This window comes from Aegilops tauschii, chromosome 5, assembly GCF_002575655.3.
Source record: "Aegilops tauschii subsp. strangulata cultivar AL8/78 chromosome 5, Aet v6.0, whole genome shotgun sequence".
Lineage (NCBI taxonomy): Eukaryota > Viridiplantae > Streptophyta > Magnoliopsida > Poales > Poaceae > Aegilops > Aegilops tauschii.
This window is the reverse complement of record NC_053039.3, coordinates 254,477,338-254,498,507: the sequence shown is the minus strand read 5'-3', so window position 1 is coordinate 254,498,507 and position 21,170 is coordinate 254,477,338. Positions and strand designations below refer to the sequence as shown.

Here is a 21,170-nt window from a genome sequence, read left to right as displayed (position 1 = left end):
CCCCTCGATCCAGATCGGGATCGAGGAGGGAGCAACAGGGGCGCGAGGGAGCGGGCGACCCGCGGGCGGCGGTCGGGGCGTAGGTTAATTTTCGTAGATTTTTTCAGGTGCGAGTTTTTTTCGATGAACCGGAGGGTTTAGCAGTGGACATAGTGGGAGCATACCGATTTTTATTTCCTGGTTCGAGGGCGGAGGTGGGAATCGAGGGGATGCGGGAGGTGGGATCGAGGACGAAAAAAACCCGTCTCTGATGGGACGAAAGAAGTACCAAAAAAGACCGTATTAGGTGGGACGAAAATAAAACCCGGAACGCGGACTACCAACTGAGACATTAGGAGTAGAGATTAGAGAATGCAAGAGCAACTCCAACGGACCGACCCAAACGGATACCGTTTTTGTCCGTTTTTCGTCTGTTTGGGTCGCCGGTCCGTATCCGTTTTTTTTGTTTGGGTCGGCCTCTACGCCCAACGGGAAGCAGGCGCATTTTGTGCATGTCTGCGTCGGCATCCAGTCGAACACCTGACGAGCGAGCTCCCGCGTCGCCCCGCCCGGCTCCCTGCTACAGCTCTCGCGCGCCCTGCGTGTCCCCGGCGCCCGCTCGCCCCGGCCCCGGGCCCGACGCTCGCCGTGCCCGCCGCGCCCGCCGCAGCTCGCGCCGGCCCCGCGACCGCCGCCGCCGCCTCGCTAGCTCGCTCCGCACGCCGCATCTCGTGCCCCGCCCACCACAGCTCGTGGCCACCGCGCTAGCTAGGCCCCTCCGCGCCGCAGCTCGCTACTGCTCTGGCCCTGCCCGGCGCCCCGGCCTGCGCGCTCCTGCTGCGTGGCGGGGCGCGTCCGTGCCGGGCGCGCGAGCTCCTCCTACTGCGTGGTGGGGCGCAGCCGTGCCTGGCGCGCGCTCTCCTGAGCCATGGCGAGCTCCTCCTGCTGCGAGGCGGGGCGAGGCCGGGTCGGGCACGCGAGCCGCCGCCGCCGCTACATGCGGGGTGAGGCCGAAACGAGCGCGTGAGCGACAGAGGCGGCCGCTCTGCGTGGCGGGACGAGGCCATGGCGAGCTCGTGCGGCTGCGTGGCAGGGCGATGCCGGGTCAGACGCGAGCGGCGACATGGCCGGGGCACACAAGCGAGCTTCTGAGCCATGGCGGAAGTGCAGAATGGCATGCAAGTGGCTCGAGCGCCGCCGCGAGCCGGTGCCCACAATGCATCGAAGCTAGCTAGCTAGCTAGCGTGGGGCGCCATGCACAGGCCGGCATCCATGCAACTAAGCTAGCTAGCTCGCGTGGATGCTTGTACTGCCCCTGGCAGGGCGAGCGCGGCAGGACGGCGGCGTCCGAGCAGGGCGGGCGCGGCGGCGTGGCAGCACCTGTGACATGGCTAGCGTGAGAGAGAGGGGAGAGAGAAAAAGTATTCTGTGAGTGGATGGCAGGTGGGCCACGCGGGACCGGCAGCGGGCGGAGGCGGACGAGAGAGACGCAGAAAGGGGCGTCCGCTTTGGGTCCGTTTCGGACCCAAATGTGTCTTAAATTTGGCCGGAAATGAGTCCGCGCGTAAAAATGGGTCTCTGCGTTGGGCCGTCGTTTTTGTCCGCGCTGACCCAAACGGACGGCGGCGGATGAAATGGGTACTTTCATTGGAGTTGCTCTAAAGATGTAAAAAAATCTTTTTTTTGGCATATGATTATGTAAAGTTATTAAATAATTTCAAATAATAAAGCTACTTGTCAGCTTTATTCCATGTTATGCCTTACTAAACATCACTTTGCAGGCGTGTCTATAAAAAAGCATCACTCTGTACACAGTACGCGAGTTTTATTCATTATCTATGGATTGTGTCCTGATATATTATACTGTGGAGCCGATGCTTACTTATTTCTATTTATCTTTAGAAGCCTATGATTGCTGGAATTAAAAGGATGAGCTAACAAATACAGCAGAGAACCGATGTACAGTTGGAAATTAAATTCGCGAGCACAGATCACGTGGCTGAGAGCGATGAGTGGGTCTGATTAATTATCGAATGTAGGCCATTTAAGCCGAGAAAACGAAAGCTGAAAGACGTCCTAATCCAAATAACGCAAACAAATATACTAGCTCATTCTAGCTAGATAACTAGCGCGGGTGGCGCCTCTTGCAAAACCCGGACAGCCTCTGTGCACGTATTCTCAAGGCTCGCTACTTTCCTCACTGCACCATTTTGGAGGCAGAACCCCGGGAGGGTATATCCTATTCGTGGAGGAGTATTTTGCATGGTCTTGACTTAGTTAAACAAGGATACATATGGCGCATTGGTGATGGCACGCAAGTAAAGATTTGGTCGGACCCATGGATCCCGAGGGCATGGTCGAGGCAAGTTATTACCCCACGAGGATAGAACATCCTCACTCATGTCAGTGAGCTCATTTGTCCGGTTACTGGCTCCTGGGATGTACAGCTTGCGAATGATTCCTTCTGGCCGGATGATGCTCGACATATCCTGCAAATCCCCCTCCAGGAAGGGGTGAGTGACTTTACTGCATGGCACTACGACAACAAGGGACAACACTCGGTCCGCAACGCATACAAGCTACAGGTTCAGCTCGGCAGGGTAAACAGCCAGGGAAATACTGGGAGCAGCACTGCAATAGCCGGCAATCTCAATGAATGTGTGGATCCGTCTTGGAAGCAAATCCGGAAACTCCCATGCCCACGAAAAATCCAAATGTTCACCTGGCGTCTGAAGCATGAGTCTTTGGCATTCCGCACAAACCTAATAAGGAGAGGCATGAAGATTGAGAGCACGAAATGCTTGTTATGCGGCTGTGCTGGCGAGGATGGGGCGCACTTTTTCATCAAATGCAAGTCAGTGAAAGCAGTGTGGCGAGCACTTGGGCTGGAGAAGGAAAGGCAAGACCTCGAAGAAATAACATCTGTGCATGTCATGCTTGATTACTTATGGGGGCTACACGAAAATAAGCGGGTGCAGATACTCACCATGTGGTGGCACTGGTGGAACAACCGGAATAAGGTGAGGGAAGCAGAATTGGCAGTGCCTTCTGACGAGCTAACCCGACGCGTGCTGTCCTATACCATGGAATATCTGCAGATTTTCAGCGCCAAAGAGAGAAAGAGGGAACAGCTGAAATGGCACCCACCATCTCCTGGCACACTGAAGGTGAACATGGACGGTGGCTTCAGACCTGGCGAGGGGTCAATAACCTGGGGAGTGGTGGTTCGTGATGATTCTGGAGACGTGATCTCGGCTTGGGCGGGCAGAACTGAGCAGGTGGCCGACCCCTTCGGCGCTGAAGTGGTAGCTTTCACCCAAGCTATAAGCACGGCTGCTGAACTTGGCGCGCTCCGTGTGGTGTTTGAAACGGACTCCAAACTTCTACAAGAAGCTCTCGATCTTGGCAGGGTGGAATCCTCCCCGTATGCGGCCCTCATCGAAGACTCTAAGTTCCAACTTAAGATGTGGTTCTCTAGGCAACAGGTGATGTTGTGTCGTCGCGAAGTTAATTCTGTAGCGCATGAACTTGCTCAGGTAGGGCGAGATTGCCTACCAAATGAGTGCATGATGTGGGACTCTGATGTACCGCCCCGTGTGGTGCTTTGTGTTTCGGGCGATTTGCCCGAGCACCGTTAAGTTATAAAGCTTTGCTTTCCCTCGAAAAAAAGATAACTAGCGCGATGCGGGGTCTTGTCTCTGACTAATGAGTTGTTTTTTTCGATAAAGGACTTTTCATTGAATAGATATATCGAGGTGATACAATCATATTGAAAGAAAGCCCGACTTCTGCATAGCTAGATGCACACAGCCAAAAAGTCCAAAGCACCCTAAAAATAAAATAATTTGATACAATGCCCAGCAATAAATCGTGTCCAGCCTAAGGAGCGGTAGATCCTATCCGTAAATCACACCGCCATCCATGGGGGTAGAAAACCTCCCTGGCCGTACGCTCCAGCTGTGTAGACGCCATCATAAAAATGTCCCTGTCTTCCGGCTTCTGCAGGATAGACCAAGTACGGAGCCATCGTGTACATACATGAATAACCTGCATAGGAGATGAGACACATTTATTGATAAAAACCACATCATTCCTGGTAAGCCACATTGCCCAGCATAAAGCCGCCGCTCCCACAAGAATATGTGCAGAAAATTGTTTATCTATACCCCGCAACCAGTTGCCGAACATATTCCGTGCACTACGTGGTGGGTATAAATTCGAAGCTACTTGGACCATAGCCCAAACTGCCCGAGCGAACTTGCACTCAAAAAATAGGTGTTTGATAAACTCGTCATGTTGGCAAAAGACACATGTCTTGGAACCATGCCAGTTTCGTCGTGCCAGATTATCTCTAGTTAGGATGACTCCTTTGTTAAGAAACCAGAGGAAAATCTTCACCCTTAGGGGAATTTTTAGCTTCCACAATTTCATGTTATCTACTGGAACATCACAATGAACCATTGCATCATACATGGATTTGACCGAAAATTTGCCATTCTGATGCAAGTTCCATCGAAAAGTGTCCGGCTCATCTGACAGTTGAATGTCCTCCAGGCGAGTGAGTAATTCATTCCATGCTGTCAGACGAGTCCCCAAAAGATCCCTACGGAGAGAAATATCAGGGTTTTCCTGTCCTAAGACTTGTTTGATCGTGACAAATTTATGTCTGACGATCCGGTACAAGCTTGGATATTGCACCATTAGTGGAGTGTTCCCTAGCCAGGTATCTTCCCAGAAACGAACCTGAGCACCGTCCCTAACCAAGAAGGTCCCAAATTGGAAGAAGAATTCCTTGGCCTTCATGACACCACTCCAAAAATGTGAATCCTCAGGTTTCCAATGAATTTGAGAAATGGCATTGGATCCCACATACGTGTTGCGAATGATTTCCTGCCATACTCCATTCTCAGTGAGTAGTTTAATGAGTTGTACGGGGTCAATTTGTGGTTTCAAAACTACTAAGTTTTCTTGCTTCCATCTCAAAATAAAAATAAGTTTGTTTGCTTCCATGATTAGTACTCACTCTGTTCCAAAATATAAGACGTTTTGGCAGTTTAATTTAAACTATCAAAACTTCTTGAGGAAATAGATGGAACACACATACGGTAGGATCGATAATCTAATTGGGTCATTGCACGCTTTTGCTTAAGCTGAGTTTCTTTTATTTTTTTTAGAAAACAGACACAAGGAGCGTCTGGTTTGAACATAAAGCCAACAAAAGGCAAGATACAGCTGTGTTAAAGTTTTACAAACCAAATAAGAAGAATAAAAGTATGGATACAACTCGTGACTAATGGATGAGTGCTATCTAAACAATCGGGCGGCGAGCTCCAATTCAAGTGTTCCTATGGATGACGTGAAGCTGCGTGATCTTGAGAAGGGTAGCCGTCGCCACCTACCGTCCTTCGTCTTCACTAGAGGTCACAACTTCTAAAAAAATAAAGACCATTTAAAAAAAGAGTTAGCATGGTGGGACGGAATAGATCCTTAAGTGGCCAGCTTCTTTTGAGTAGTCCAAAGCGCCCAAGCTAAAACACTAACCGTTCTCCAAGCTAAACGATGATGTTGCCTGTGGGAGTTGTTTAACAACGTAAGGATCTTGGTCATAGAGGTAGGGTTCCAACTAGTGTCAAAGCAGTTGCGCACACAGCTCCACGGGAATTTGGTGGGGGCACATCGAAGCAAGATGTGATTAGCGTCTTTCGACATACCACACAAAACACAACATCCATTGCATGGGCCGTTGCATTTTTTAAGGTGGATAGCAGAAGGTAGACAGTCCTAAGCCGCTTGCTAGAGGAGAGTTTGTACTCTAGGGGGCACCCAAGAAGCCCAAAGTGCCATGGTATACCAGATATTAGGCCCACGAACCAGCTTGGCATAGGTAGATTTGACCGAGAATTGAACCGACGACTCCAGCTCCGAGCTGATGGAATCTTGGTCCCCACCAAGGGAAACACGTTCTATGGGGGAATGCGATCTGACAACGCCCATGTCAGTGATACCAGAAGCAAGCACTTCACTCACAAGAGCCCGAGGCTCGGCCGTAATGACAAACATGGTAGGGAGTAAGGCATAGAGGGGCTTGTCTGAAATGTTCAATGTGTTGGCAAAAAAAGAAATTTCTTTTAGTGATAGACACATAGCGCATGGACGATTTTAGTTCATCAGTGTTCGAGTTTCTCGAGCCATGTCTTCGATAAACGCCATGTGAGTCCGTACGTGTGGTGTTTTTTTAGAGAAAAATGTAGTTGCCCATCTTTATAGATACTACTATATCGATAACTTCACTCAAGAAGATGGATAATACAATGCCAAGGTTCACATGCAAACATAGCAAAGTGAAAACCTATTGAACATCCTGCCGTTGCATTGCCATTGTGACTAAGGATTTGGTCCCTAGCTAGGAAACGTAACATGATTGTATGCCAAAGAAAATAAGTTTATCTTAACTGGAATACGGGCCGCCGAACATCTATGAACTGGTTAGGACGTGCCCCTGCACCATTTTCAAATAAAGGGACCTGACTAAGAATTCGCCAGAAGAATAATGTGGCCACAAGATCTGATCTAGAGTCTCCTAGAGGGAAGAAAAAGGGCAGTGAGGTCTTGCCAGTTTGTCATCTATTTTGGATACGAAAACTGTCGTAGACCAAGGTCCCAATTTTTAGTCACGAGGGGGGCCTCTTGGTTGGAACAATGGATTAACAGAATAGGGAAAGAACGACTAGGTGGCCATTCCCCTACCACCAATAAAAAAGTCGAACTAAGTTCCCTAAGCCAACCTCAAACTTGAGCAAGCCGCAAAATTCCTCACAAAATTTCATCAAATACTTCCAAAATTGAATTGAGAACCTCCCCTAGAATTAGCATTGAGTGGCGCCATGTCAGGAAAATATTAGCTTTGAGAATATGAAGCCAGACAAAATGTAGGGAATTGTGATGAATGTGCCACCAACACTTCATGATTAAGCACTTATTCATAATGGATGTGTTCATAATGCCCAAATATCCATTGGTTTTGGGTCTACACATAATAATCCAATTAACTACCCTATATTTCTTGTTATCAACATTGTTCTAGTAGAAAGCACTACGATTTCTATCAAAACTAGCATGATTCCATTCAGAGATCAGATAGAAACTCATGATGTAGGTAGGAAAGCTAGAGAAGCAAGAATCAATAATAATGACTTTTCCTCCACAGGAATTATGGTGTTGTGCCAACGAGCCACACGAGATCCACCCTTGAGCACAGTAGGGCAAAAATTCGCCGTTGTAAGTTCAAACAATGATAATATAATCCCAAGATACTTGGTCGAGAAGGAGCCCAGCCTACAATCCACAAGGTTGGTGTTGCAAGTACATTCAAGAGGAGGACATCCAAGGACAAAGGCCACACCCTTGTTGACACTAGTGGAACAACGGCTAGCCACAACTTTAGTTGGTGGCGCGCCATTTTTCATCAACGCTAGCACTATTTGAAAAAAATAGTGCTGGCGTGGGCATAATTAGCACGTCAGCTTTACATGTTTAGTGTTGGCATAGCTTTTTCTAGACACGCCACAAATCTGTTGGCATATGTACTCACCGTTTAGAATATAGTGGTGGCGTTGGTTTTGTATGCACGCCATAGTTAATTTGTTAGTGCTGGCATTTGTTTTCTATGCACGCCAGAAACAATTTTCCCATTTTATCAAGTGTTTTAAGTATTTAATGATTATACTAGTCACAAAATATGTACTCATCATTATTTTTAGTGTTTTTATCATTTTAGGACTTTTATTTCTTTACCACTAGTTCAAATGTTAAGTATTTTATTTTGTCAAGTCTTTCATTAATCTTAGTCTTTTTTTATTTGGGTTGTTATTAGCTATGGCGTTGCTCTTTTGTCCCACACCAGCAATAGCCGACCTAAGTCAACTTAGTAAAAGACCTAACTCATCGTACTCTCTCATTTCATACCCCATCCCGGCCGTATACAACTCCCCTCAACCAAAGCTGCCGCCACCGCCTCGTCGCCGCCCCCGTCGCCGCCCCGTCGCCCCCCTCACCAGCACCAAGGTTCGATCCACTACTCCTCCCATCGCATCTCCTTCCTCTCCACTCCAGCGTCCTCCGTCCGCGGACACACCACATGGGATCCATTGGGATTCATGTAGTTGATTTAGGGGATTGCTTTAATTTGTGTAGAAATTTTAGTGATTATCTCGATTAGTATTGTGTAGAATCCCAAAGTTAGTTGCATGGATTGCTTTGTGTAGAGATTTTAGTGATAATCCGATTGATATTGTGTAGAATCCGATATTTATAATGCATTTTGATTAGAAATATTTTGAGTGTCTAGATTATTAGGAACAAATAAAATGAACTCCTATAATTACTAGTGTCGAATTTGTTTATTTGTGTCTCCCTCCGTAGATTATATTTATTTGTGTGTACAATTACTAATGTAGAATTATATACTTAGTTTTCAATATATTTTGTGTAAAATGAACTCCAATTATGTTTAGTAGAAATTGATTTACTAGTGTAAAAATTGATTATATACTTAGTTTCAATTATATTTTGTGTAGAATGGCGCAGCCGCCACCATGTCTAGTGTGCAAGTCAAGGTGTGCAACCAACCTTGCAAGTGGCACGCTGTTTGGCATGTACTTCCAGCCGTGCTTTGTTCATGTAGCGGTAACACAATACATGAACCTCCTAATAGTTAGTTCTTTTGTTTTTCTTGCTATTTCCAGTAATGCAATGTGTTTACTTTTTGGTTTTTCTTACACAGATCATCCCTTGCAATGTGAGATTGGAGTTCAATGACCTTATTACCCAAGAAACTGTGATCTCCGACGCTTTTGGAGGGCCCTACACTATGGAGGTCCACAAGGGATGAATGATATCCCAGATTGGAGGAGATGAATGGGATCGTTTCATCGCCCACATGCATCTCACTGGGGTGAACTGACCAGCTTCTCCTTCAGAAGACAAAATCCAAGGCTGGTTGTTATCTACCTCAACTCAAAGGGCGAAAATGATGAGGACCCACTTGATGAAGCCCTCTATGCCCAATGGATTAGGCTGAGTGAGGACGAATCGGTCTACCTCTGGTACATACTTTGTAGCGACCGACCCGAATGGATCAAAGTCTCTGTGCATAAGTGTCATCCCTGTATCGATATGCTGACACATACAGTACTCGAGGATTTATAATAGAGGTAAATCACATGTATAAAGTAACGTAAATACTATTACCTCAATCCAAATAGCGGAAGTAACAACAAGGTTGTGGAGTCCCAACAACACCAACGGCAAAGTTGAGTGTAGACATCGTAATCCTAACGTATCACTTACTCGTCGTAAGAATCCTGCAACATTGCATCCACAAAGGGTCAGTACATTGAATGTACTGGCAAATTCACACCATAGAGCAATGATGAATAAAGCTATCACTACATGCATATTTGGTTGGTGGAGGCTCTAAGTTTATTTTTGCATAAAGCCAAATTTTCCCTACAACAAAGAATATATTTTTATTTAACTACAAAGTTTGTTGAAAACATTGAGAAGGTAACCCCAACTCAATCCCAAAATAATATTAATAACCCAACAAATTTATTTAAGTAAAGTGATGAGATCAAATCAATAATCCAAGTACCAGATACTCAAGATGTCCATAACCGGGGACATGGCTAATCATGATTAGTTTGTACACTCTGCAGAGGTTTGCGCACTTTTCCCCACAAGACTCGATCTCCTCCGTTGGTTTTCTCGCACTACATGGTGTTTGAGAAACGGATGACCGAGACACAGTCTTTCAGAAGCATTAACTCTTACGATGGGTAGACCGTACCACCTACATCCCCTACATCTGCTAGTCTACCACTGTAAGAGGTCACACAACATACTCAACTATGCCAGAGCCCATAATGGCTTGTGGCTGCACACAGAAGTTTCTAGCATGAATAATCTTATGATCCCTTTGAGCCTGGGTGGCATTCCAATAGGATGATCACACGGATACCCCGGGATCTCCTAGGACAACACTGGATTCCCCAGGTGTCCAGGCAATCCACTGGTATCCCCGGGGTGCCCCAACCAATCCACCCAGATGTGTATTAAAGTAGCCACCTTAAGTTTAAACCTTAGTTTAACAATAACTCTCACATCTTTCATGGATTCTCTCAAACCAAACCACGTCTACGAGCATAGCATAGCAGTATAAGCATAACGTAGTAACCCCCAAGGGTTGAATATAAGACAATACGTTCTACCTCATCAGCTACTTCCCAATACCCACATGTTATCAAATCCTAACCATGCAATGTTTGAGGATTGAAACTAATGCATAAAAACTGGCTAATAAAGGGATATGATCAAAGTGTGAACTTGCCTTGTACTATTGATGAAGATGATTCACGCTCATAACTCTGATAGTTCTACTCGTCACACTCCGATCAATCTATCATAAGCAAGCAATTGCATACATAAGCACTCATGCAAAAGAATCGAAGAAAAGATCTCAAAAAACTTCAAAAACAAGCAATTAACTCTTGAAATAGAAAACAATTTCTAACAGTACCAAAATTGGGTAAATTTGGCCTTATCAGAAATTTTAGGTCAAGAGCATCGATTTGCGAAAAGGATCAATTAAATTAGAGTTATAAAACTCGAGTTATGAACAAAAGAAGTTCAAATTCAAATCTGTTTGAAAAAAATTAAACTTTCAAAAATATATTTTAAGTTGTTTTACTGGATAAAGGGGATCATAATGAAGAAGTGGACGTTGGTTTCGTTGGATTTGGATAAGCGAGCAAAAAGTTGTGAGGGTTTGAAGATCAGGGGCTAAACTGTAAGTAAACTAATTGCGGATAGGTTCCTGACTAAAACTAACAGAAAAGAAAAAGACTAAATAACGAACGTTCGTTTTCTGAAACAGAAAAGCGGACGTACACTGAATAACTAAACCTAAAAAACAGATCTAGGTTTTTCTAAAAAAACGAACTAAACCGGTGAACTAAAAATAAACCTCACTGGCGGCGGTTTATTACCGGTCGGCGGTTTGGGCGAGAAAACCGACGGCGGCGGCGGTGAACTCCAGCGACGGCGGGTTGCGGCGCGGGGCAGCGGCAGGCGGCGTTAGCGGCGCAAGGAGGGCGGCAGCGCTGCAGCGGCAGTGCGGCGAGGAGCGGTGGCGGGATGCGGCGCGGACGGGGTCCGGGGGGGCCGGGTCGCAGCTTATAAAGGGGGGGGGGGGGGCGAGCAGCCTCGGGAGGCGTGGAGGAGGGGCCAAGGCGGGGCGGCTGGATCGGAGTCTCGATTGGAAACGACAGCGGCGGCGTCGTGCGGGATCCGGCCTCCGGCTCGAGGTCGGGGACGGCGCGGCTGGGCTGGGCCAGCCCAGTTCGGCGAGAAGAAGCTTTTTTAAATAATTTTTTACTAACAACAAAAATACAAATAAACAACAAATAATAAAAATTATATATGGGCATATTATATATCAAAAAAATTCAGAAAAAGATTTTCTACAACATGAACATTTTTAACATGAAATAAATTTTACAAAAAGTTAAATAAAACAAAGAGTGCTAAAACTATAATAAAACCCAATAAAAATCATTTTAAAAATACCAAAATGATTTCAAATTTATTTCTCTTCAATTTTTTGATGTAGGGAATCATTTTACCCTATTTTCCATATATTTTATTTTTGGAGAAAAATAATTTGAATAAAACCCAAATAACTCCAAATTGAAAAATAATTTCAAAGGGATTTTTAGTTTGATTCTTTGAAACTTCCAACTCATATTTCATATGGTTTGAAGAAGTCATTTTATCTTCTCCCATGAAAATTATTGAGTTGCATAAAGTTTCTGAATTTGAAATATTTCCAAATGAAATTCAAATATTTTCAGAACCCTTTTCATTTTAAATGGAATAAGTCATGACATCTTCCCTCTAGGGTTTTGTATCTCAAAAGAATTTGAGTTCATGGAGATCAGAAAGCAAAGGTGAAAGTTTGGGAAAGTCCTTTTATTCCCTCTCATTCACTTTCAAAGAGTTTCAAATTTCACTCAATTTCACACAAACAATCATACAATCAATCAAAACTATCTATTTAATATAACATTCCAAAATTTAGAATTTTGGGATGTTACATACTTCCTCCACCTGTTGACTACGTCGGGATGCAATCCCTGACCTGCCTGACAAGGACAAATGTTAACCGCCATGTCATGGTATGTTACTTAGTGTAGAAATTTGATATGCTTAGTGTAGAATTTGATGATATGCTTAGTGTTTGTAGTAATGTGATATGCTTAGTTTACTAATGTTATGGTATGCTTAGCGTGTAGTAATGTGATATGCTTAGTGTACTAATGTGTTGTGATATGCTTAGTGTAGAATTTGAGGATATGCTTAGTGTGTAGTAATGTCATATGCTTAGTGTAGAATGTGATGATATCCTTAGTGTATAGTAATGTGAGATGCTCATTTATCATATTTTTTTTAAGAAATTAGCTAAGAGGTTAAGTGAGAGATGTGTCATCGAGCGAGATGAAGCAGGCATTGTTGGACTATGCCTTACCGCAAGGGGCTCCATTACCAACTGTGCTTACGAAGTGGACACGGACAGTTGCACTGTCTTCAGCACCGTGGGGTGAGGACCGACAAGTATAGGGGATCTATCATAGTCCTTTAGGTAAGTAAGAATGTTGAAGCCAACGAGGAGCAGAAGGAAATGACAAGCGATTTTCAGCAAGGTATTCTTTGCAAGCACTGAAATTATCGGTAACAGATAGTTTTGTGATAAGATAATTTGTAACGGGTAACAAGTAAAGAGTGTAACTAAGGTGCAGCAAGGTGGCCCAATCCTTTTAATAGCAAAGGATAAGCCTGGACGAACTCTTATATAAAGCAAAGCGCTCCCGAGGACACATGGGAATTATTGTCAAGTTAGATTTCATCATGCTCATATGATTCGTGTTCGTTACTTTGATAATTTGATATGTGGGCGGACCGGTGCTTGGGTGTTGTCCTTACTTGGACAGGCCTCCCACTTATGATTAACCCCACTCGCAAGCATCCGCGACTACCAAAGAAGAATTAAGATAAATCTAACCATAGCATGAAACATGTGGATCCAGATCATCCCCTTACGAAGCAACACATAAACTAGGGTTTAAGCTTTTGTCACTCTAGCAACCCATCATCTACTTATTACTTCCCAATGCCTTCGCCTAGGCCCAAATCATGGTGAAGTGTCATGTAGTCGACGTTCACATAACACCACTAGAGGAAAGACAACATACATCTCATCAAAATATCGAACGAATAACAAATTCACATGATTACTTATAACAAGACTTCTCGCATGTCCTCAGGAAAAAACTTAACTCCTCACAAAGCATATTCGTGTTCATAATCAGAGGGGTATTGAATATCATTAAGGATCTGAACATATGGTTTTCCACCAAATAAACGGACTAGCATCAACTACAAGGAGTAATCAACACTATTAAATCTGAGGTTTTGAGACAAAGATCGAGTGCAAGAGATGAACTAGGGTTTGAGAGGAGATAGTGCTGGTGAAGATGTTGATGGAGATTGACCCCCTCTCGATGAGAGGATCATTGGTGATGACGATGGCTTCGATTTCCACCTCCCGGAGGGAAGTTCCCACGGCAGAACAGCTGCGCCGGAGCCCTAGATTGCTTCTGCCAAGGTTCCGCCTCGAGACGGCGGTGCTTCGTCCCGAAAGCTTCCTTATGTTTTTTCTAGGTCCAAACGCTTCATATATAGCAGAAGATAGGCACTGGAGACCTGCCAAGGGGCCCACAAGCCCTAGGGGCGCGCCCAGGGGGGTAGGGCGCGCCCCCCAGGCTTGTGGCCACCTGGTGGGTCCCCTCTGGTATTTTCTTCGCCCAATATTCTTTATATATTCCAAAATAATTCTCCGTAAATTTTTAGGACTTTTAGAGTTGTGCAGGATAGGTCTCTCAAATTTGCTCCTTTTCGGTCCAGAATTCCAGCTGTCGGCATTCTCCCTCTTTATGTAAACCTTGTAAAATAAGAGAGAAAAGGCATAATTGTACTATAGTGTGTAATAACAGCCCATAATGCAATAAATATCAACATAAAAGCATGATGCAAAATGGACATATCAACTCCCCCAAGCTTAGACCTCGCTTGTCCTCAAGCGAAAACCAAAATCGATAATCATGTCCACATGTTTAGAGATGGAGGTGTCGATAAAATAAAATACGGACATGAGGGTAGCATGATCATTTTTAAAACAACAACATATATTGTCATATAATTTCTTATGCTAAAGTAACAATTCATTCACAAGGTAAAGCATGAATTAGAAACTTTAATGAAAACTAACAAACTATGATCTCAGTCACTGAAGCAATTGCAATTTATCATAATATCAGAAAAAGTCAATGTAAGACCTTTTGTATAGCAAGTCCACATACTCAACCATCTTTTAGTCTTTTATAATTGCTAACACTCACGCGATACTTATGAGATCAAAGCCTCAGTCGGACATAGAGAAAGATAGGGGCTTATAGTTTCGCCACCCAACCTTTTGCCTCGAGGGTAATGTCAATAATAATACTTTATGATAACCTACATCCGAGTGGGTATATATATCTGGATCTTTCCCCAACATATAGTGCTTGCCAAAAAGAAAAAGTGTAAAAAGGAAAGATGAAGATCACCATGACTTGTATAGAGGTAGAAGGTAAAAGTAAAAGATAGGCCCTTCGTAGAGGGAAGCAGAGGTTGTCATGCGCTTTTATGGTTGGATGCACACAATCTTAATGGAAAAGAATGTCACTTTATATTGCCGCTTGTGATAAAGAACTTTATTATGTAGTCTGTCGCTTTTATTTCTTCCATATCACAAGTTCGTATAAAGATTATTGTCTTTACACTAAAAGATCATACATATTTAGAGAGCAATTTTTATTGCTTGCACCGATGACAACTTACTTGAAGGATCTTACTCAATCCATAGGTAGATATAGTGGACTCTCATGGCAAAACTGGGTTAAATGATGTTTGGATGCACAAGTAGTATCTCTACTTGGTGCAAAAGATTTATCTAGCATAGGAGGGGAAGCAAGCTTAACATGTTGGAGGATCCATGACAATATAACTTCTATTCGGATATAAGAAAGCATAACCCATTATGTTGTCTTCCTTGTCCAACATCAAGCTTTTAGCATGTAATATTTTAATTAGTGCTCACAATCACAAAAGATGTCCAAGATAGTATATTTGTATGTGAAACCTCTCTTTCTTTATTACTTCATATTAATTGCAACAATGACCAAAACTATGTTGATCAACTCTCAACAAATCTTATTCATCATACTCTTTATATGTGAATTCATCACTCTCCATAAGATCATTATATAATCTTTTTACTTCTTTTATTCCTTTTCTTTTTCTCAAGATCAAAGCAAGAAAGTAAAGCCGTTAACTCAATACTACTCTTTATTATATAACTCACAGACTCGATTACATAGATAGATCATAAAGCAGAACTCAAAAACTAAATCATACTAAAAACTTTTATTCTACTAGATCAAGATATATCCAACAGGATCAAACTGAGAAAAACGATAAAGGTAGAGATTTGATGGTGATACGATACCGGGACACCTCCCCCAAGCTTGGCACAAACCAAGGGGAGTGCACATACCCATATACTCAAGTCTCCTTCTTCGGAGGTGATGGTGGTGATGAGGTTGATGATGTTGTGGGCTTGTCCTCCATTTTCCAAGGCATAGGTTCACCATCCTAAAAAGATGAATGAGTCTCTGGGACCCTCAAATCTGCAGCCAAACTCATCCTCTTTAATCTGTATTCATACACACAGTTTTGGTTTTGCAGGTCATAGATCTGGGATTGGACATGCTCGGTTTTTTCATGAAGCTTGAAGATGGCCTCCCTAATGTTCTTGGCGTCCAGCTTGTGGTCACGGGTAAATTCCATGAACATGGAGTGATTGGCGTTGAGTCCACGTTCCACCATCCCTTGGGACGTCAAGACTTGTTGCTTCGTTGCTTCGAGCCTTGTCTCCATGCTTTCGGTCCTCTTTGGCCCTTGAACATCGCGGATGTTCAACACCCCCTCACGCATCTCAATGGTTTGATGGTGTTGCAGCACCTCCGCAAGGTAGGGGTTGATGACCTTTGATACGTCCATTTTGCATCATGTTTTCTTACTGTTATTTATAATGTTTTTACCCATAATAATGTTTTTTGGAGTAATTCTAATGCCTCTTCTCTCATAATTTTCAAGGTACACACCAAGAGGGAGAATTCCGGCAACTGGAAATCTGGACCTGAAAAAGCTACGTTAGGCCACCTATTCTGCACAACTCCAAATGATCTGAAACTTCATGAAGATTTTTTATGGATTATTTAAGAAATATTGGAGCCAATAACCACCAAAGGGGGGCACCAGGTGGGCACAACCCACCTGGGCGCGCTAGGCCCCCCAGGCGCGCCCTGGTGGGTTGTGGCCTCCTCGGCCCACCTCCGATGCCCATCTTCTGGTACATAAGTCATTTTGACCTAGAAAAAATAAGGAGAAGGTTCGGGATGGAGCACCGCCGTCTTGAGGCGGAACTTGGGCAGGAGCACTTTTGCCCTCCGGCGGAGCGATTCTGTCGGGGAACCTTCCCTCTCGGAGGGGGAAACCATCGTCATCATCATCACCAACAACTCTCCCATCTTGGGGAGGGCAATCTGCATCAACATCTTCAACAACACCATCTCATCTCAAACCCTAGTTCATCTCTTGTATTCAATCTTGTAACCGGAACTATAGATTGGTGCTTGTGGGTGACTAGTAGTGTTGATTACATCTTGTAGTTGATTACTATATGGTTTATTTGGTGGAATATTATATGTTCAGATCCATGATGATATTTAATACTCCTCTGATCATGAGCATGTTTATTATTTGTGAGTAGTTACCTTTGTTATTGATGTCACGGGATAAATCATGTTGCAAGTAATCATGTGAATTTGATATGTGTTCGATATTTTGATAGTATGTATGTTGTGATTCCCTTAGTTAAATCATGTGAACGTTGACTACATGGCACTTCACCATATTTGGGCCTAAGGGAATCCATTGTGGAGTAGCAATTAGATGATGGGTTCCGAGAGTGACAGAAGCTTAAACCCTGGTTTATGCGCTATTCCGTAAGGGACTCATTGGATCCTAGAGTTTAATGCTATGGTTAGAATTTATTCTTAATACTTTTCTCATAGTTGCGGATGCTTGCGGGAGGGTTAATCATAAGTAGGAGGTTTGTTCAAGTAAGAATAGCACCAAAGCACCGGTCCACCCACACATCAAATTATCAAAGTAGCGAACACGAATTAAACCAACATGATGAAAGTGACTAGATGAAATTCCCGTGTACCCTCAAGAACACTTTGCTTATCATAAGAGACCGTTTGGGCCTGTCCTTTGCCTCAAAAGGGTTGGGCTACCTTGCTGCATACTTATTGCTATATCGTTACTTGCTCGTTACAAATTATCTTGCTATCAAACTACTTGTTACTTACAATTTCAGCACTTGCAAACATCACCTTACTGAAAACTACTTGTCATTTCCTTCTGCTCCTCGTTGGGTTTGACACTCTTACTTACCGAAAAGAGCTACAATTGACCCCCTATACTTGTGGGTCATCAAGGCTATTTTCTGGCGCCGTTGCCGGGGAGTGAAGCGCCTTTGGTAAGGAAACATTTATATAGTGTGCTGAAATTTATTGTCACTTGTTACTATGGAAAACAATCCTTTGAGGGGTTTGTTCGAGGTATCTTCACCTCGTCCGGAACCACAATTAGTTACCCCTCAACCTACTGCACCTACTAAAAATATTGAATATGAAATTCCTTCAGGTATGATAGAACATCTGCTAGCTAATCCTTATGCAGGAGATGGAACCGAACATCCTGATATGCACTTGATATATGTGGAACAAATTTGTGGATTGTTTAAGCTTGCAGGTTTACCCGGAGATGAGGTGATGAAAAAGGTTTTCCCTTTATCTTTGAAGGGAAAAGCATTGGCATGGTATAGGCTATGCGATGATATTGGATCATTGAATTGGAATCGTTTGAAATTGGAGTTCCACCAAAAAATTTATCCTATGCATCTAGTTCATCGTGATCGGAATTATATATATAATTTTTGGCCTCATGAAGGAGAAAGTATCGCTCTAGCTTGGGGGAGGCTTAAGTCAATGTTATATTCATGCCCCAATCATGAGCTCTCAAGAGAAATTATTATTCAGAATTTTTATGCTCAGCTTTCTCGTAATGATCAAACCATGCTGGATACTTCTTGTGTTGGTTCTTTTATGAAGAAAACTATCGAATTCCGGTGGGATCTTTTGGAAAGAATTAAACGCAACTCTGAAGATTGGGAACTCGACGAAGGTAAAGAGTCAGGTATTAAGCTTAAGTATGATTGTGTTAAATCTTTTATGGATACCGATGCTTTTCAGAAGTTTCGCACTAAATACGGACTTGAATATGAGATAGTAGCCTCCTTTTGTGAGTCATTCGCTATTCATGTTGAACTCCCTAAAGAGAAGTGGTTTAAGTATCACCCACCTATTAAAGAAGAAATTAAAGAACCGGTACCAGTTAAAGAAGAAACTATACTCTATAATGTTGATCCAGTTGTTCCTACAACTTATATTGAGAAACCCCCTTTTCCTGTTAGCATAAAGGAACATGCTAAAGTTTCAACTATGGTTAACAAAAGCTATGTTAGAACACCTAAACCATATAAAAAAATTAGAGTAGAACCTAATGTTGCTATGGTTAAAGATCTCTTGGAAGAAGATATAGATGGGCATGTTATTTACTTCTGTGCAGAAGCTGCTAGAATTGCTAAACCTGATAAAAGGGATAAACATAGACCAATTGTTGGCATGCCTGTCATTTCAGTTAAAATAGGAGATCACTGTTATCATGGTTTATGTGACATGGGTGCTAGTGTGAGTGCTATTCCTTACACATTATATCAAGAAATTAAGAAAGACATAGCACCTGCAGAGATAGAAGACATAGATGTTACTATTAAACTTGCCAATAGAGACACCATATCACCTTGTGGGATTATTAGAGATGTCGGAGTCTTGTGTGGGAAAATAAAATACCCTACTGATTTTCTTGTTCTTGGTTCCCCAAAAGATGACTTCTGTCCCATTATCTTTGGTAGACCTTTCTTGAACACAGTTAATGCTAAGATAGATTGGAAGAAACAAACTGTTTGTGTTAGCTTTGGTAATGAGTCTCATGAGTTTAATTTTTCCAAGTTTAGTAGAAATCATCATGAAAAAGAATTGCCTAGTAAGGATGAATTAATTGGTCTTGCTTCTATTGCTGTGCCACCTATAGATCCTTTAGAACAATATTTGCTAGACCATGAAAATGATTTACATATGCATGAAAGAAATGAAATAGATAAGATTTTCTTTAAACAACGTCCTCTGCTTAAACACAATTTGCCTATTGAAACTCTTGGAGGTCCTCCTCCACCTAAAGGTGATCCTGTGTTTGAATTAAAGCAATTGCCAGACACTTTGAAATATGCTTATCTTGATGAAAAGAAGATATATCCTGTTATTATCAGTGCTAACCTTTCAGAACATGAAGAAGAAAGATTATTGAAGGTTCTAAGGAAGCACCGAGCTGCTATTCGATATACTCTTGATGATTTAAAGGGCATTAGTCCCACTCTATGTCAGCACAAAATTAATTTGGAACCTAATGCTAAACCAGTTGTTGATCACCAACGTCAGTTAAATCCAAAGATGAAATAGGTGGTAAGAACGGAAATATTAAAACTTCTGGAAGCAGGTATAATCTACCCTATAGCTGATAGTAGATGGGTAAGTCCTGTTCATTGTGTCCCTAAGAAAGGAGGTATTACTGTTGTTCCTAATGATAAGAAAGAACTTATTCCACAAAGAATTGTTGCAGGCTATAGAATGGTAATTGATTTTAGAAAATTAAATAAAGCTACTAGAAAAGATCATTAACCTTTGCCTTTTATTGATCAAATGCTTGAAAGATTATCTAAGCACACACACTTTTGCTTCCTTGATGGATAGTCTTACTTTTCACAAATACCTGTTTCTCAACCTGATCAAGAAAAGACCACTTTTACTTGTCCTTTTGGAACCTATGCTTATAGACGTATGCCTTTTGGTTTATGTAATGCACCTGCTACCTTTCAAAGATGCATGATGGCTATATTCTCTGACTTTTGTGAAAAGATTGTTGAGGTTTTCATGGATGACTTTTCTGTTTATGGGAAGTCCTTTGATGATTGTTTAAGCAATCTTGATCGAGTTTTGCAGAGATGTGAACAAACAAATCTTGTCTTGAATTGGGAGAAGTGCCACTTTATGGTTAATTAAGGCATTGTCTTGGGTCATAAAATTTCTGAAAGAGGCATTGAAGTGGACCAAGCTAAGGTTGATGCAATTGAGAAAATGCCATGTCCTAAGGACATCAAAGGTATTCGTAGTTTCCTAGGTCATGCTAGTTTCTATAGGAGATTTATCAAAGACTTTTCTAAAATTTCTAGGCCTCTTACTAATCTTTTGCAAAAGGATATTCCTTTTGTTTTTGATGATGATTGTCTTGAAGCCTTTGAAACACTCAAGAAAGCTTTAATCTCTGCACCTATTGTTCAACCACCTGATTGGAACTTGCCTTTTGAAATTATGTGTGATGCTAGTGATTATGCTGTTGGTGTGGTTCTAGGACAAAGAGTTGATAAGAAATTGAATGTTATTCATTATGCTAGTAAAACTCTAGACAGTGCTCAAAGAAATTATGCTACTACTGAAAAAGAATTTGTAGCAGTGGTGTTTGCTTGTGATAAATTTAGACCTTATATTGTTGATTCCAAAGTAACTGTTCACACAGACCATGCTGCTATTAAATATCTTATGGAAAAGAAAGACGCTAAACCTAGACTTATTTGTTGGGTTCTCTTGTTACAAGAATTTGATTTACATATCATTGATAGAAAAGGAGTTGAGAACCCCGTAGTTGATAACTTATCTAGGCTTGAAAATGTGCTTGATGACCCACTACCTATTGATGATAGTTTTCCTGATGAGCAGTTAGCTGCAATAAAT

General features: G+C 42.6%; 1 protein-coding gene across 1 annotated transcript; it reads left to right on the top strand.

The window, feature by feature from the left end:
- The first annotated feature begins 2,317 nt into the window (after nt 1-2,317).
- Nucleotides 2,318-8,869, top strand: LOC141022740 (uncharacterized). The gene is made up of 3 exons (XM_073499001.1): nt 2,318-2,341; nt 2,427-3,464; nt 8,762-8,869. Exons 1-3 carry the CDS (start codon nt 2,318-2,320, stop codon nt 8,867-8,869), a joined length of 1,170 nt encoding a protein of 389 aa, XP_073355102.1.
- Nucleotides 8,870-21,170: the final 12,301 nt, after the last annotated feature.

Excerpts from the sequence above, each read along its gene's own strand:
- LOC141022740 (XM_073499001.1), top strand. The coding sequence starts at position 2,318 with ATGGATCCCGAGGGCATGGTCGAG. Across the intron at positions 2,342-2,426 it reads ATCCCGAGGGCATGGTCGAG|CTTGCGAATGATTCCTTCTG; the intron begins GCAAGTTATTAC and ends TGGGATGTACAG. Across the intron at positions 3,465-8,761 it reads TGTGGTTCTCTAGGCAACAG|ATCATCCCTTGCAATGTGAG; the intron begins GTGATGTTGTGT and ends TTTCTTACACAG.